This window comes from Haliotis asinina, chromosome 8 (assembly GCF_037392515.1).
Source record: "Haliotis asinina isolate JCU_RB_2024 chromosome 8, JCU_Hal_asi_v2, whole genome shotgun sequence".
Classification (NCBI taxonomy): Eukaryota; Metazoa; Mollusca; class Gastropoda; order Lepetellida; family Haliotidae; genus Haliotis; species Haliotis asinina.
Window position 1 is genome coordinate 26,250,881 of NC_090287.1, and position 18,208 is coordinate 26,269,088.

At 39.9% G+C, this 18,208-nt stretch overlaps 1 protein-coding gene across 1 annotated transcript in view; it reads left to right on the forward strand.

Moving 5' to 3' along the window:
* The window catches only part of LOC137294264 (thioredoxin domain-containing protein 16-like), a 42,971-nt gene extending 25,826 nt beyond the window's left edge, over nucleotides 1-17,145 (forward strand). The window contains exons 9-20 of the mRNA XM_067825271.1: nucleotides 2,306-2,381; nucleotides 3,869-4,049; nucleotides 5,032-5,181; nucleotides 5,880-6,114; nucleotides 6,623-6,756; nucleotides 7,282-7,366; nucleotides 8,260-8,401; nucleotides 8,700-8,869; nucleotides 10,647-10,734; nucleotides 10,911-11,004; nucleotides 11,194-11,328; nucleotides 12,915-17,145. Of these exons, the coding sequence (XP_067681372.1) occupies nucleotides 2,306-2,381; nucleotides 3,869-4,049; nucleotides 5,032-5,181; nucleotides 5,880-6,114; nucleotides 6,623-6,756; nucleotides 7,282-7,366; nucleotides 8,260-8,401; nucleotides 8,700-8,869; nucleotides 10,647-10,734; nucleotides 10,911-11,004; nucleotides 11,194-11,328; nucleotides 12,915-13,180 (1,756 nt within the window). The 3' untranslated portion in view covers nucleotides 13,181-17,145. The remainder of the gene's footprint in view (nucleotides 1-2,305; nucleotides 2,382-3,868; nucleotides 4,050-5,031; nucleotides 5,182-5,879; nucleotides 6,115-6,622; nucleotides 6,757-7,281; nucleotides 7,367-8,259; nucleotides 8,402-8,699; nucleotides 8,870-10,646; nucleotides 10,735-10,910; nucleotides 11,005-11,193; nucleotides 11,329-12,914) is intronic.
* Nucleotides 17,146-18,208: the final 1,063 nt, after the last annotated feature.

Sequence of the window (18,208 nt, forward strand, 5' to 3'; positions counted from 1 at the left end):
TCTTTTTCATATATTCCTTCTTGAGGTACATTTAACTATAAGACAGACTCCAACAGACTGAGCCCGGGAGTGGCATTCTCTCTTGCTTAACCCCTTAAACCAGAGAAATCACCTTATGAAAAATAGTGAAAGAAATCTCACTTACCTGGTTACGTGCCAGTCAGGCTGAGGCGTGAACCAAGGGTCAGGGATCAAACTTGTAAAGCTAGACTAACAACTAGTCTCTGAAATGAACATATTGAATGAAAAAACTTCATATTAAAAAAAATATATATAATGAAATGGAGCCCTGAGACTCAATTCATTTTCAGAAGCTGAGGGAATCTAGATTTGCCACATTTTCTAGACTTTCTTGAGCTTTTTTGGATACACTTGCTTCATGGTCTGTACGACCGACTATTATGAAGTGAAACATTACTAATGAATACTGCTAATGAATACTGATCCCCGTGGATAAATTCCTGACTTCCGTCCACCACCGCATGAGGGATTAACTACATGGGAGTCCTGAGCATCTTCTTGTAGCTAAAGCCTGCTGTATAGGTCGCATGAGAAACTGACACAGTCCTCTGGATTTTGACAATGCAGTCGGGAGCAAGGGAGACAATCCTCTGCGCTGTGTTGAAGGGTGCCCCCAAGAATATCATATCCTTTGTCAGAACAAGTTCTGATTTCTTGAGACAGATGATCCAGCCCGGTTTCAAAAGGATATCCATCACGGGCTGTGTGGATTCTCTGCTCAACTGTTGGCCTATCAACTTGAGAAGCCAGTTGTTAAGGTATAGGGAACAAGACTGACCCTGAGCTCTGGCTAACTGAGCTGGGATCAATGAGTGAACACCCTTGACGCCATGGATATGCCAAGGGGGAATACATGAAACTGGTAGCACTTCCTGTCAAAGGAGAACCAAAGGAACTTCTTGAACTTGGTGTGCATAGGAACATGGAGTTACGCATCCTTGAGATCGATTGACATAAACCAGGCCCCTGTCTCAACAGATGAGATCACTGAACGAAGTGTCTCCATCCTGAAAGATGGTACCTCGATTAACTTGTTCAGCCCTCTGAGATTCAGAATGGGTCTGAACCCTCTGTCCTTCTTGGTCACTAGGATGTAAGTGGAACAAAACCGCTCTCCTTGATGACCTTCCAGGAGCACCTCGATGGGTGCCTTGTCTAGTAGTGACTGAACTTCGGCACAGAGTACTTCTGCCTTCTCTGTGGAAGTTGGTATGGGTGTGCACTGAACCCTGGAAAAGTACAGTTGACCTTGTCTCTACTGTGGCAAGTGGTCATCCCTGTGTGTGGACAGGACCCAGGGATTTGATGTGGCTGCTTCCCATCCCCAAAGGAAAAGCAACAGCCGGACGCCAACAGGGACGTTTAGCAAGAGGCAGTGCATCCCGAAAGTTGACATGGCTGCGCTTGCTTATGCGAGGGGCAACATTGGCAAAATGCATGGGTGATGCATGTAATGAATGTGTACATAATACAAGTAATAAGTAAAGAAAGTGTAAGCACTTTGAAAAAGCCCCAGGCTAACACTGAAACTTATGTATAAAATAATTGATCAAATTTGCTAGCAGGCAAACCTAACGTAAGCCATTACACCTACAATAACAACCACTAGAACACTACACATTGCTAACCCTAGATGGGATACAATGATAAAGTGAGTATAGCAATATGACCTGACTGCTGTCTTGACAAGCACATGGCAAGGCGACAAGGATGTGAAAAAAGTCACAGCCTACATGAATGAAAATTAACCAGAAACATTCTATAAATCGCCCATGTGGGAAAAACAGAGAATCATACATACAGTAGCTGTTTCTGAAGCACTCATGTAACAGGGATTTTGAACTCAGTTGGAGTACACATGGAAAGCTAGGGGTGAGGTTATGGTCTAGAGTTACTTGCTTTTGGCTGTAGAGGTCCATGGGGGCCCTGGAGGGATGGGCTCACGATGGACAAATGGACATTAAAATGCTTATATGTATCCCAAGGAGGAATATATGAACAAGAATCAAGTTTACACTGAAACATTTAAATCCCATGTATGTTAAAGACTGAGGGCTACTGAGCATGTGCAGTGATGTCAGTAACATTCTGGGAAACGAAGTGGAACATAACACCAGCCTGAATTGCTTTAAACAAAGTTCAACTAGGACTCCCTTGGGAGTGACAGATCCAAATACATCTCTGCATTTTCCAGTGACAATTACAGGAGTCTGTTAATTGTACCTAGCTATTGGCTTCCTAATCCCAAGGTAATCATGGTAACCCCCTAATTCATCTATTGCAGGGAAAAGATTGTCTTTGATGAAATCCATGGCTTTAATGGCAAGACTCCATCTATCAGTGTGTTCCTGAAAGAAGAGGTAAGATGTGTCTGCTGATGCATGTCCCTCCAGTCTGGTACCTCTCAGTCTTTCCTCAGGCAGTTAGTGGCAAAAGGACATAAAAGATACCAAACTCGTCTTTCATCTTGTAAATAATAATGGGAGTGACGTTAGGGACCATTCCTAACTTATGGCTTGGGGTTGGTGCCCCATATTTTGTTCTGGGGGTCATCAATTTTGTATACATGTACTAAGGGGTTGCCATGAATTATGAAGGGACCGTTATCCAACCCAGTTTCAAAAGGATATCCATCACGGGCTGTGTGGATTCTCTGCTCAACTGTTGGCCTGTCAGCTTGAGAAGCCAGTTGTTAAGGTATAGGGAACAAGACTGACCCTGAGCTCTGGCTAACTGAGCTGGGATCAATGAGTGAACACCCTTGACGCCATGGATATGCCAAGGGGGAATACACGAAACTGGTAGCACTTCCCCTCAAAGGAGAACCAAAGGGGAATGGACCCTTATTTTCCAAATTTTCTATTGATTTATTAATAAAAACTATCACGATGGACATGGTTATTCTGTTATATTGATACCAGTGTATAACTTTATAGACCCAATGATAATGAAGGTTTTAGTAATATGAACTAAGTTAGTCTGATAAATGTGTGAAATTGTCTTTCTTGCATATCATTGTCCACATTAATCATGATATTTTTTATTACAGGTAATCATTTCTTTGTCAGTGAATTTTTAATTCTATATTGATATTGATGATGACTTAATGGGTAGGGTGGTCAGGCTTTATGGCTTTGCTGATTGGTTGTTCTTGTACAGTGCTGAAGTGAACTGATACTGATAATAACAAACACTGGCCCAGACTCAGTTATTGACAGGCTGCATCCATATTGATGGAATACTGCTGAGAGTATAATTAAACAACAAAGGAAAAAAACAATATCGTTCAATTAAGTATGTCTTGAAACAAAGCTACATTAATAAAACAGTCCAAGGTGCATAGAATAACAGAAGATAGTTATAATACCTGGATAAACAAGGATAATTTATATCTATTGTGAACAGGTTTGAGACGAGAAGTGAATGAGAGTATTCGAGACATAGCATTTTGTTTCGGTAGTCAGTGTGCTGTGAGAATTGTGACAGTGGAGGTTTATTCCAAGATGAGAACTTTTATGGACTTTTGTCATATTTATTTTTAAACAAAAAAAACAACCAAAAGATGTGTTTTAAGCAATTATTAATATATTTCAAATTTGATAAGATAATAAGAAATAGTTGAGATTGTAAATAGGTTCGAGACTATCATGACTATCACGAGAAATATGCAAGAGGAAGCCATATTTGTTTCTGTAGTCAGTGTGCAGTGAACTACATGCAAGATTGGAAGATTTGTCAGCCATCTATCTTCTAGTGTTCCTGTATATCCAGTGAGGAATTAGGACTTTTACCCATTATCCCTGATTTTTGTGGATGCTTGTTGCTTATTGATGTGTGTGCCCTTCAGGATACTCCACGTTTCATGACAACTGAGTGGTCACTGGACAACATCGCTACCTTCATCCAGGCCAACCTCTTTGACCAGCAGCCTGTGGAAGGGGACAGGGAGGAGGGGCCACTGGAGTCAAAGGAAATGGATGCAAAGCAAATGGAGAAAACTGGATACAACTTCCCTTCTGTAGAAGAAGGTTGGAGTCTCACTGTAGATCAGCTCTTACTTCTGTGTTCCCTTCATCATCATGCCTACTCTTAGGATCCATTCAATGTTTTGATAGTCTGTAGAAGGAGGTGGGAGTTTCAGATCAGCTCTTACTTCTGTGTTCCCTTCATCATCATGCCTACTCTTAGGATCCATTCAGTGTTTTGATAGTCTGTAGAAGGAGGTGGAAGTTTCAGATCAGCTCTCACTTCTGTCTTCCCTTCATCATCATGCCCACTCTTAGGATCCATTTAGTGTTCTGGTAGTCTGTAGAAGGAGGTGGGAGTTTCAGATCAGCTCTTGCTTCTGTGTTCCCTTCATCATCATGCCTACTCTTAGGATCCATTCAGTGTTTTGATAGTCTGTAGAAGGAGGTGGGAGTCTCACTGTAGATCAACTCTCACTTCTGTGTTCCCTTCATCATCATGCCCACTCTTAGGATCCATTTAGTGTTCTGGTAGTCTGTAGAAGGAGGTGGGAGTTTCAGATCAGTTCTTACTTCTGTGCTCCATTCATCATCATGCCCACTCTTAGGATCCATATAGTGTTTTGGTAGTCTGTAGAAGAAGGTGGGAGTCTCACTGTAGATCAGCTCTTACTTCTGTCTCCCCTTTATCAAATTGTACATCTTGAGTGTATTTCTTCACGAACTATTCATTTTCCACTGATATCAAATGAGTACTTCCTTTGAAAACATGTGCCAGAACACCGTTCTAAAACTCAGTATTATACAAAACTTTGAAAAAACTTTGAAGAACTTTCTGAAGGGAACACTGTCCAGTGGAAGGAAACTATATTCAGATGTGTATGACTGAGGCAAAATTGTTCGGGTTCGATTCCCCACATGGGTACAGAATGGCAAGCCCATTTCTGGTGTACCCTGCCATGATATTGCTGAAATTTTGCAAAATGTCCTGTACAACCCTATACACTTGCTTTCTCATTACAGAACTATGATGTCTTTGTTGCAGTGGAGACACAGGATGACCAGGTTGCAGAGGCTGTGTTCCAGCTCAGCCGAGACCCCATGAAGCTTAGCCTCGTTCCTGCTCTCACAGATAAGACTTTTCCCGCAACTGTCGAAGAGAGGGACCTATTAGCCGTGCTCTTCTACCTGCCCTGTAAGTCACGTGATGAAGTGAACTTATGTTATTGATGAAGGAGGGTGTGGATCCAAGGATATTTTGTGTGTGTGTCTGTCTGTGTCTGTGTGTATATGTGTGTGTCTGTGTGTGTGTTTGTGTGTCTGTTGTTCGGTGGGAGGAGATGGAGGGAGCATCGTTGCTTATCTTGTTCGATCGGGTTTTGTATTATCCTAATTATATACGTCGTATAGTGCAACGGAACTAGCTAAAGTATTGGAACTGATTATACAGAGTTTCATCCCTTAGGCGTGCAAGAAACTGATGATCATGGGTTTGAATCCTAAATTCTTTCTTGATGACGATTCCAGGTTTGCCTGCACCATACCTGTGTTGGCTTTGCCAACCACTGCAGCTTCTATATAAATGTCACCAGTTTGAATTAATGAAATGTGCTACACCCACAGATATGATGGGATATTTTTATTAAATAAAATATACATTATCAAAGTAATCATACAGTTTTCATAATTCCTTTGAATACCCTATATCTGTTACTAACTTGCCATAAATTCCTGTTGATCACATAATAAAATCTTCAATTTTTAACAGAGACTTCACTGCAGATTTATCGATTAGTTGTGAGGATAAACCTATTGTAATTTGATAACCCTAAGTAGAGTACTTTGCATGTTGTTACAAGTGGAAGCCTGCAGAAGGTATTGACTGTATTTCAGTTGACTCAAGGAGCATGGCATTCCTTCGGGCCTATGGTGAGGCTTCCTACAGTCTGGAGGACAAGCATGCTAGTCGCAGTCCTCTAGGGAGAGTCAACTGTTATGACTGGACAGATGTATGTGGTCAACAGAATGTCTCCAGCTACCCAACAGTGCGCTTCTTCAAGAAAGGACAAGACCCAGTTGACTACAAGGGAGCTCTCGACACTGATGCAGTGGTGTCTGTGGTCAAACTGTGAGTGTCATGGCTCAAAATTGGACTTAATTCTGCTTGTCTTCATAATTAAACACACACGCAGTCTTTTCATGGACAGATCCAGGAATTTTAAATTGGGTAGGTGTTTCAGGTTGTTTCAACCCCCTGAACCTGGCTATGGCTCCACCAACGCCCAAAAAATCTTCCATGTGGCCTCAGATCCCCTGAAACCCCCTGACCACCCCACCACCCTGGATTTGCCCATGCTTATTCGCTAATTAAAGGCTGTCAGAAAACACTGCAAATGAGATTTGAGTACAGTAATGTGGATGTTGTCTTTTGAACTCTGTGCTGTCTGTGCTATTCTCAGATTGCTCCTGAAATGTCCTGGACTCAGTGTACGAAATTCTGGAATATATAGGGAAACACAGTAGAAATTCTGTGGTGCCTCACAGGTAGATTTTGGATAATAGATCAATGATATCCACCATAATGCGGGTGTTGATCTTTGTAGCAGTTATTGTGAGAAGATGTCTGTTCTGTCTAGGATGCAGCAGGGGTCACCGATGATGCTGACAACTCAGACGGATGCCCAGAAGTTTGTTGCAGGGACGCTGCCCGAGAATATCATTGCCTACACCAACATGTCAGTACTTGGCCTCTTTGAACAGGCAGGACCTGGTGAGTTGCTGTGAGGCTTATAAAGGCATCTGTAGACTATGACTTAACAGAACAAAATCACTCTAATGACAAGAGAAACAGAGAATGATGTTTATTTGGAAGAGGGCCCAAATGAGATGACTTTCAGAACCTTATCCGTGAAGGCTTGGTTAGAATATTGGCCTTCAGTAACAGACGCTTGTCGTAAGAAGCATCTAACCGAATCGGGTGGTCAGACTCCCTGATTTGGTTGACACATGTCATCGGTTCCCCATTGGGCATATCGATGCTCATGCTGTTGATCACTGTATTGTCTGGTCCGGACTTAATTATTTACAGACTGCCACCATATAGCTGGCATATTGCTGAGAACAGTGTAAAACTAAACTCACGCATTCATTCTAGACTTGCTTCATTTTCAAAGAGGCCTTTGTTGTTGTATCATTAGTTTAAACTATCAGCCTTTTAGGCCTATATTAGGCATCCTTGTGTTGGTTTGACATGTTGGGGATTGCATGTTCACAGTGTTTGTTATGTTTGTTCCAGAGTTGTCAGCGTTCAAGGATGTGGCTGTGAGCCTGCAGAACACAACAGTGTTCGCCTATGTTCAGGGGCAGCTGGCCAAGGACATGTGAGATTATGATATTTCTATAGACAGAATACTGTATAATATATGATGGAATCATAGGTTCGCTTATGTTATCTTCTTTGGAGACACCAGAAAACTATGTGGGATTTGGTTTCCCTGCGTGTTGTTTAATGCTACACTGAACAGTATTCCCTCTCCATGGTAGCAGTCTGCAAATAATTAAGTCTGGATCAGACAATCCAGTTATTGATGTCATGAACATTAATCTACACAACTGGGATACAATGACATACATCAACCAAATCAGCAAAACCTGGCCACCCCATGCTGTTAGTCGCCTCTTACAACAAGCATTGGTTGACGAAGTTCAGTTCTAACCCAGATCTTTACTGGTCAGTTGTGGCTTCGATTTCCTGGTTCACCCAAATTAAGATGCTATGGTTGGACACATCATACCTTTGGTCATGTATTTCACTAAAGTCGGAAACATCTAATGTCGGCATAATGTCAGGCTTTCTTACCACATTAAACTGGCGTGCCATGATATTGTTGAAAGGCTGTTCAAAACAGTGTTAAACCACACTCACTCACACACCCTGCATATTCAAGAAAGAACTGTAGTTTATTCTGTTTATTTCAATACAATACCAATGTGAAAACAATAAGAATTCGGTGTAAGGCACCTGTGAAGATCATTGTTGGTTTTACAGTGATGTTCATGCTGTAGATCACTGGATTGTCTGGTTCATACAGACCACTGCAATATAACTGGAATATTGCTTAGTGCTGTGTTAAACAACAAACAACAACTGTATAAGGCAGACAACATAGAAAAGAAGGCTTCTGTGTTCCAGTCCCTCCTCTCACGTCAATGTGTAGTCTTACCCTGTCCTCTCCAGTTTCTGAGCACTTACTCATCCTGTGTGTGTTAACAGAGCAGAGAAGCTAGGCCAGCCTGTTCCAGCAGTGCTGGTGTTTCGCCATGATGACCCGTACTCTGACACCAAGTCTCTCACCACTGACCTTACAGTGGACAGCATCAGGAAACTGGTGTTGATCAACAGACTTCCGACATTGGTGAGACCAACAACCCTCCTAGAACATTCAAAACTGACTTGTAAATGATGATAATAACTGATTCACTAAGACTTGCAAAACTTTCCAACCACATCAAACTGGCATGCAATGATATGTAATTGAAAGGCTGTTCAAGACAGTGTTAAACCATACTCACAAGGTTAAAAACAGATCAATGCAATTCTGAAAGTCCAGTGAAATGCTGAGCAGAACAGGTGCTGTCTTAATAGAGAAATATATATTGACAGGAAAACAGTGTTTCCATTCATGCTATGCTTTAAACTCTTTTGTATCCCAGCCTGAGTTGACAGCAGATATCTTCCCACTGATGTACCGCCAGGACAAGCCATTCCTCATCCTGTTCTGTGACAAGTATGAAGAAACCGAGACAACTAAAATTAAGAAGACTGTTGCCGACTTGGCATTGTCAGGGCTCTTCCCAGGTGTTTTCTTTACATGGATGCATGCGTGAGTGTTTTGTTTAGATGTCTTTAATACAGGTTCAACTATGCTGTTTTCACAGTGATGTGACAGTTATATTTAAGGTTTGAATTCAGTCTTTTGATCTCTGTGATTTCCCCAATCAGATCTCTATGATTGCCCATATCAGATCTCCATGATTTCCTCCCCAATCAGATCTCTGTTATTTCCCCTATGAGATCTCTGTTATTTCCCCTATCAGATCTCCATAATTGCCCCTATAGTATCTCCATGATTTCCCCTATCAGCTCTTCATGATTTCCCAAATAAAGTCTCAGTTATTTCCCCAATCAGATCTCTGTTATTTCCCCTATCACATCTCCATGATTGCCCCTATCAGATCTCTATGATTGCCCCTATCAGATCTCCATGATTGCCCCTATCAGATCTCCTTGATTTCCCCTATCACATCTCTGTTATTTCCCCTGTCAGATCTATGTTATTTCCCCTATCAGATCTCCATAATTGCCCCTTTCAGATCTCCATGATTTCCCCTATCAACTCTCCATGATTTCCATGATTTCCCCTTTCAGATCTCCATGATTTCCCCTATCAGATCTCTGTTATTGCCCTGTCAGATCACCATGATTTCCCCTATCAGATCTCTGTGATTGCCCTATCAGATCTCCATGATTTCCCCTATCAGATCCCTGTTATTTCCCCTGTCAGATCTCCATGATTTCCCCTGTCAACTCTTCGTGATTTCAACAAACAAGTCACAGTTATTTCCCCTATCAGATCTCTGTTATTTCCCCTGTCAGATCTATGTTATTTCCTCTGTCAGATCTATTTTATTTCCCCTATCACATATCCATGATTGTCCCTATCAGATCTCTGTGATTACCCTATAAGATCTCCATGATTTCCCCTATAAAGATCTCTATGATTGACCCTATCAGATGTCCATGATTTCCCCTATCAGATCTCCATGATTGCCCCTATCAGATCTCTGTGATTGCCCTATCAGATCTGCATGATTTCCCTGATTTCCCCTTTCAGATATCCATGATTTTCCGTATCAGATCTCCATGATTGCCCCTATCAGATATCCATGATTGCCCCTATCAGATCTCCTGATTTCCCCTATCAAATCTCCATTGTTTGCCCCTATCAGATCTCCATGATTTCCCCTATCAGATCTCTGTGATTTCCCCTATCAGATCTCTGAGATTGCCCTATCAGATCTCCACAATTTCCCCTATCACATCTCTATGATTTCCCCTATCAGATCTCTGTGATTGCCAATATCAGATCTCCATGCTTTCCCCTAACAGATCTCTGTTATTTCCTCTATCAGATCTCTGTTATTTCCCCTATCAGATCTCCATGATTTCCCCTATCAGATCTCCATGATTGCCCCTTTCAGATCTCCATGATTGCCCCTATCAGATCTCTGTGATTGCCCTATCATATCTCTATGATTTCCCCTATAAAGATCTCTATGATTGCCCCTATCAGATCTATGTTATTTCCCCTATCGGATCTCTGTTATTTCCCCCATCAGATCTCCATAATTTCCCCTTCCAGATCACTGTGATTTCCCTCAACAAGGGTCCCTTTCCACAAATTATCATAGCTGCAAGATCATTGTACGTTAATGTGAATTTTGAAAAACTCAATTTGCCTTATTGCTGTGATTGCTCTATGGACTGGGACCCGATTAAGAGTTTTTTGTTTTAAAAAGTTCTTCTTGTAAGAAATGTTAAGGATTTTTTTCCATAAATATTCTCTGAATTCTTTGACATGTAACTGAAACATGTTACAGACGAGGCAGCAGCATAGGAGCCACCATCTTCTCAGAGTACACGTGGTCTTCTGTTCTTCCAGCTCTGTCTTTGGTCTACCACAGAACTGTAAGTGTCATCCTACAATACCATCTCAAATCCATTACATTTGTAAACAGTTGTGAGATACCACTTTTTCTATGGTCATGATAAGTGGAATGTTGAGTGCATAGTTTATGGTGCACCTGTCAATTCTATTCAACCTCTGTAGTGTTTTGAGTGTGTTGCCATCTGCTTGTTTCCAGGGCAAGGTTTACAGCAAGGTCGAGGGGGAATTTACACCTGAGTCTGTCCAGGAGTGGCTGAGTCGCGCTGTGAATGGACAGGAGGAACCAACAAGTAAGTTGTCCAGGGTATCACTTTGTTGTCCTGTACATGTCTACTTCATCGAGTTATCCGTGGCAAAAACAATAATAAGTTTTCAATGTTACACTCCTTTTAACTGTAACTGAAAAGGTGTCGGAAGTGCTTACTCCATATGAATGAGTGCATTTTGTTATCAGTGAGAATTCTGTTTCTTGACCACAGAGGTACTGCCACAGGGAGATTGGAAGCCTGCCGCAAGGAGCTACGACTTCCTGGGACTGTCCGAGTTTGAATCTAAGTATGGAGAAAGTCTCGATCACAAACCAACACTCCAAGCTGCAGAAGAGTTCGGAGCTGGTAATTTACAATTAGTGCTTTATTTTACCCCAAATAGTTCCTTCTGTCATTTTACTGTAATGTTTCGCAGTACAGACCCATGCAAAATGTATTCAGACACTTGACGTAATTGCCATAGACTTACATTTTAATTTAGTGTGATATAAATAAATGAATCTAATTTTCGTAAGACCCAAGTCATATATTTTGCACATTTGTGGGGAATCATCTTACCTACAATCACATAATTTCTGTTTAATTTTCCGTTGCTTATTTATCAAATGGCAACAATTTAATCAACATGTGTACAGTGCTGTGATCTCCTTTAACATAGCCACCTATGGGATTGTGCATTGTGGAACCATAAATGTGATGTCATTAGCTAAATAGTGGTCGGAAAATTGAACTGAAATTATGTGCGCACAGCAGAGATGATTTCCAGTTCGCTGGTCAAATTTTACGAAGATCCATCCATAACTCACTTTATGAAAATTATTCATGCCACACTGAAATAACATGAAAGTCCATGGAAATTACATCAAGTGTCTGAATACTTTTTGCATGGGTCTGTATAAAATCTCCATGTCAGTCATGCAGAAAGGATTCCCTATTCTCCATGTCTATGATAAGAAAAAGTATGTTTTGACCCCACTTTTAGCAATATTCAAGCATGATGACAGTGGAAACATCAGAAATGGCCTTCACACATTGTACCCTTGTGCGGAATCAAACACAGGTCTTCAGCATGATGAGATAACACTTTCACCACTAGGCTAGCCGTTAGCAAAGAGAATTAGGCTGTTACAGTTAGTGATGTCATCATACCATGTCTTCATACCTCTTTTCATACCAAACAACATGGTTTCATATCCTACAGCGTTGTGTCTTGGTCGTGTATCACTATGACTTAACAGGCCCTCTGATTATGTTCTGAAGAAACACATGTAAAGAGTTTAACTGCTGATTAACCAATGGAAACACACATTTATTACCCGTAAGATAAATTTGTTGAATTCTGATTGGTTAATAGCCAAAGCACACAAAACAATTTGCCAGGATCTACAAACTGTACAGCCCGTCAAATATGTCATGTGACACACTACCCCAGTTGTACGAATGACCTTGACCTTAGATGGAATGTGGCTGCCTCTTCGAAATTTTGAGTTGACGTATACAATTATGAGATTAAAGATTGAAATAAAACTGTTACCATAATTTCTTATTTGTGTGTGTCAATAGATGTATACAAGAATGAAATGTATCTGTCTTTCACGTGCCAATTAACAAAACCTCACATCTGATAATGTTTATCATAGTCTAACCCATTCCGAGTTATCTCACTTCATGACCGTTTAGGAAATATCATGTTGAAGTGTTTTGCATTGCATTCGGATGATGGTTGAATGTTGCTGTTGAAAGATAAGCTAAACTTAAAGATGTTAAGGGTAATAAATTCGTCACACCTTGTTTTGAAAGGGAGTACGGGACTGTAAGACCCTTGTATATTCTGTATTTAACGCCTGCACCTCTTGAAATATGAATTTACAATGTTCTTACAGTCCTGTACACCCCATTAGTGTAAACCAATGTTATGTTAACTGTTACAGGGTTTAACAGTGATGGTACAGAGATTGAGTATGAAAAGGGCGAGCGAGTTGAGCAGGAAAGTCAGGGCAGTGACAGCACTGACGATGAGATCCGCAATGAGTTGCTGGAGCTACGCAGTTCTCGCTTGTACCATCAAGTTCCTGACAGGAAGGAGTCTCCCATCATGTCACATGACACTCAGGAGTCCCAAGACATCCCAGCATCCTCAGCTGAAGAATCAGCTGACGACCTTCATAAAGAAAGCCCCAAACATACAGAGTTATAACATATTATTTACCTAAATAGGAGAAATTGTTCTTGTTCAAATGTATTTTGCTCTTTTAACTTTAATTGTGTTGTATGTTTACTGTGATATTTCAAAATTGTCAGCAATATTTTGATTCACCTGTGTCAAAAATATATCATGTACAGTATTTTATCAAATCAAATTTAAAAAGATAAATTGAAAGACCACAACCCCCTTATTTTCATAAAGGAGTGTTGTGTGGTCATACTGAGTGAGTATGTTAGAAGACTTTTAACTTTGAGATATATCTAAAGCATCTGGTGCTTTATGCCGGCTGGATACAATGACATATATGATAGAACTACGATATATTTTTCGGGTTCATTTAACAGCATACAACATCCAAGCAAAACTGCTGCTAACACATTCATTTCAAGCTGTAATAAGTGCTAGTTTTTCATCAGACATTCAGACTGGAGTTCATTATTGATCCATCAAATGCGGTAGCTGCCACATTGATGCGACATGTGACCAATGTTTGTCAGAGGATAAGGGTAATTTCTTTTGTGGGGTATTTTTCATTGCAGTCTCAAGCATATTATCCCATGGATAGTCAGTTACTTGTTTGTGCTCATACAGTGATCCCTATCATTCTCCTCCCATAGAGGTTGCGTGTCATATCTTCTTACGAACATCTGTTGCAGTACAACCCTGGCATGGTGCAAGTGTTCAGGATTCGTGATTGGTTGCAGTCAGATTTAGTTGTGCAAAGCCTCAGTATTTTTTGTATGCTTCGGGAAAACCAGAACCTCTTCTCAGTTGTGATGCGCAAACATTTCTTCTGGACAGAACTCATATAATGGCGGTCAGTAGCATCTCCATCGCCCTCGTTGACAACGGACATCCTAACCATTAAATGTCTTGTGTGTCACATCAACACAAGTCCCCAGCAGAGAAGGGATATTTGTGGCCCCACATTTGCTTGTATTAGTCAAGCTGGATCTGAGTTGAGGTACCAAGTGTTCTGATTGGATAGAAAAAAGGGAGATAATTCATGTTGTGATTTTTTTACCACTAGGGGAGTTTAGGAGAACTGGGAAATATGACCATATTAGAACAGAGGTTGATAGGAAGATATGGCAAGAAACTTCTGTGGGAAGAGAATGTGGTCCCTATATGTATATTTCCATCCAGTTTTAGACACACAAATATATATATATATATATATATACATTCCGTGTATTATCTGTTGATACAGAAGTGGTATTTTACAAGAGGGATTTAGTTCTTCTTTTCAAGAGTGTTTATCTTTTTGTAAGGGTACTTTTGTATCGTCATTTTATTGATGCTTGTTTATTTTAAAACTCTTCAGGCTTTTCCTTTGTTTTTATAAATTCCTGTAACTTTGTGACAATTCTCTACACTCATACGACCAATCAATTTTATCATTAATAGCGATATATCCATCTGGTTGACTACTCATGCATATGAATGGAACTATTTTAAAGATCATTTCTAGGAGTTATGTTTCTGATTAGTAGAGCGTTCATGGACCATTTTGTTCCAAACCATGTTGTTCTTAGCCAGTTCAAATGGCACAGTTTTTTCCAGTCCAGGTACTTTCAGCCAGTAGTAGGTTATTAATGCTGATTTTGTTTGTTTTATGTCATTTTTGAATTGAATACTGTATAAGATAATCATCTTGTGTGATCATCTTTCTGATCTTTCCAATCTACTAGTATCCTACAACATTGCCTGCCCACAACCTCACTCTACCTTACCTACCTGTTCCCCCTTAACCTTACCCATCTTCATTTTTTAAGTATTCATGGCATAACAATTCTGGTAGGAAAGTACTCTACAAAGTAATAATATAATGTGTTAAAAAGGGCATAGTAGCATTAATGTGTAGTTTATTGTGTGAAAGTCTATCTGAAGGTGATTGGCTCTGTTCACCAACTTATGATATTTGTCTTGTTGTATGCTATTCTTGTTTCTTGTTATTGGAATATTGTGGATGTGTCTTACAGTATATAAAATGATCGTGTTACTCACCTGGTAATATGTTGTTTTGCAACAATCATATCAGAGACCATAAAATGGATACTTTATGGCCTATGACAATACCTACCAGATTTATATCAGATTCATTGTAATCAGACATTAGAAGATCCTATTCTATTTATTATATCCAGACCTATATCTACCATTGCAGGATAGTTAATTTCATATTGTCCATTTAATTATTACACATCAATAGCAATTTATTTTAAAATTGTGTATATGTATATGTTTTAGTTCATGTCTTAGAATTGTGTGAAAGATGACATTTGGTTAGGTCATGTTGGTAGATGCACACTTACGGATTTTTTTTGTTCTCTCTACATAGCAGCATTTCAATGTTTGGAAGAAAACATATTTTGATTTGCTAACAACAATGCAGTTGGGACACGAAATTGTTAGCCAAAAGGGAGACAACTCATGCTGGGATAGCTTCGAACTGCTCCCATTTTTATCATTACTGTTGCTCTGTATCAAAGGGACAGGGTATTTTGAAAATTGACATACTTCTGTAGAAATGTCAGCCTGTGAAATCATTGAATGTATCATTGGGCATACTATTCATACTTAGTAAACTTTGTCGACCTTTTGTGTGACACTCCATATAGCAATAGATAAGGGTGAAACAGTATTACACAGTATTAGTAGAACTGCGGTATTTTGCCATCAGTTTGGTATACCATCATACAGTCCAAGTGCAATCCAAACGTTCAGTATTTCAGTTTTCGTACTGTTCTTCAAATAGTCAGAAATGACAGTTTCTTCATTCAAAATAACAGGTTGGGGAAACCTACCCGATCAGCCTGTAATAGGCAGAAGGGGATGTTATTGGCCGATTTACCTAATTTGCTGTAAGTCAATTGGGCTATATTTGAACAATTTTCTAATTATTACACAAACTATCAATTTCCAAACAAAATGGTTTTATGTGATCATAGAGATGAATAGTTAATGGACCCCCCCCCCCCCCCCCCCCCCCCCCAGCTTGGGTAAAATAAGTTTTTGGACAAAATGAACATTTATCTCATGTTCAAAAAAGATGTTTCTTTAGGTAAACAATTGTACAAAACTGAATATCTATGTCATTAATTTCCAGTGAAAATTGTCAAAAACATTATAGACTCATATTTAATTAGCATTTCCAACTTTTTTTTTATGTGATGAAAATTCTCAAAAAGGATTTTAATGGAAACCTTAGGACATCAAAACTTGAATGATGGTAATATCTTCATGCGGAAATGCACCTCTTCAAATTTACTTGATAAATATCATAATTAAAGGCCAATCGGCCCATAGCAAAATAGACAGAATGGCCTAGAATATCCTGTTTGGCCTGTTATAGGCCATTTGGTTGGTTTCCCAACCATGGCATAGATTTTCGAAGCTGTCTTAGCACTAAGATAGTTGTAAGTGCCATACATCAACATTATCTTACAACTATCTTGACGCTAAGAGAGCTTAAAAAATCTAGGCCCTGAATAATAACAAGGATTATGGTTATTGTTTTCTCCATGTTATTAAACAGTGTAAGTTTGGCTCTTGTTGTCAGTTTCCTGCATTAACATCATATCTCATATACCAAATTTAAATGAGCTGAACCGAAGGCCTTGTACCGCAATTCCTACTGTACCGTGATAAAAGTGTACCATCCATTTAACCCCTAGCAATAGAGGGTTGTTATCATTGGGTGTGGGGTACTGTTACTAATGTTTGGTATTTGGTCAGTTCTTATGAAGTCATCTGTCAAGGTTGTGTTATGATTCATGTGGTTGTTGAAGTGTCAGTTGTATTCTTGAGTAAGTGAACAACATCATGGGTCTGGGGTGTCAGTGTGAGATTGTTTGTGTGACATCACATCTCACAGGCTGTCCTTGAACTCAGTTCCCTGAGCTTCCATGTGTTTCAGGCAGACAGTAATAAACCTGCCATCTTTGTGTTCCTCACTTTGTTTTCCTGTTGTGTGTAAAAGAGGAGTAGCCACACCGAAGTCCTGGGCTTTACTCCACACATGGGTACATGTGAAGCCCATTATTGGAGTCATGTTCCTTGATATTGCTATAAGCACGCACACTCACTCACTCACTCACTCACTCACTCACTCACTCACTCACTCACTCACTCACTCACTCACTCACTCACTCACTCACTCACTCTACATTGAGATACCCAAGTGTGGGATACTTTGCCAAATATCCAGACCCCTAGGCTTTATGCAAGCACGCAGATACAACTTTTTATCACCCTGAGCAATCAGCTTGTCCGTCTCTCCATTTATCTTTTTTTCCATTTCCTTAGCAAAACTCCAGACCCTTTGGAAATTTCTTGAGGAATCTTGCCATACAGATCGGATTGATCATTTGATATTTTTACTGTTTTTATTTTTGTTAAAAAAATTTAAAGTTTTGCCTTGACCTTATTTTCAAGGTCACCACGACACTTATGCCACTTTTCAGGTTCTTATTAATGTGATATCTCCAAATTTGGTGACAGTCTGCATTGGGTCAGTCAGTTTTGGTGACCTTGTCCATATTTTCAAGGCCACCACGACACTTTGTCCACTTTTCAGATTCCTGTCAACATGATATCTCATGAACTATTGTACTCAATATCTTCAAATTTGGTGACAGCCTACATTGGGGGATTAATAGGCAGACACCAGTCAGTTTTGGTGACTTCGTCCTTATTTTCAGGAAAGATGTAATCACAAAATTGAGAAGTTATCATCCAAAACATTTGTCTCTAGTGAACCTGGTGGTAACTTAATGGATCAAGCAGTCGGGCTCAATGAGTTGGTCATTTACAGGTCACCATGCCCTGCAATGGCCAACTGTCCTAGATAGGATAATATATAGGCCATCCTCATATAGATGAAATAACACTGTACGTGGTGTTAAAACAACATATATTGAGTTGAGACTAGCTGACACATAGTAAACAATACATAGATATGACCTTTACAACAGTGAACCTTGATATATACTTGATGCACAGACTGACATGGGGTAT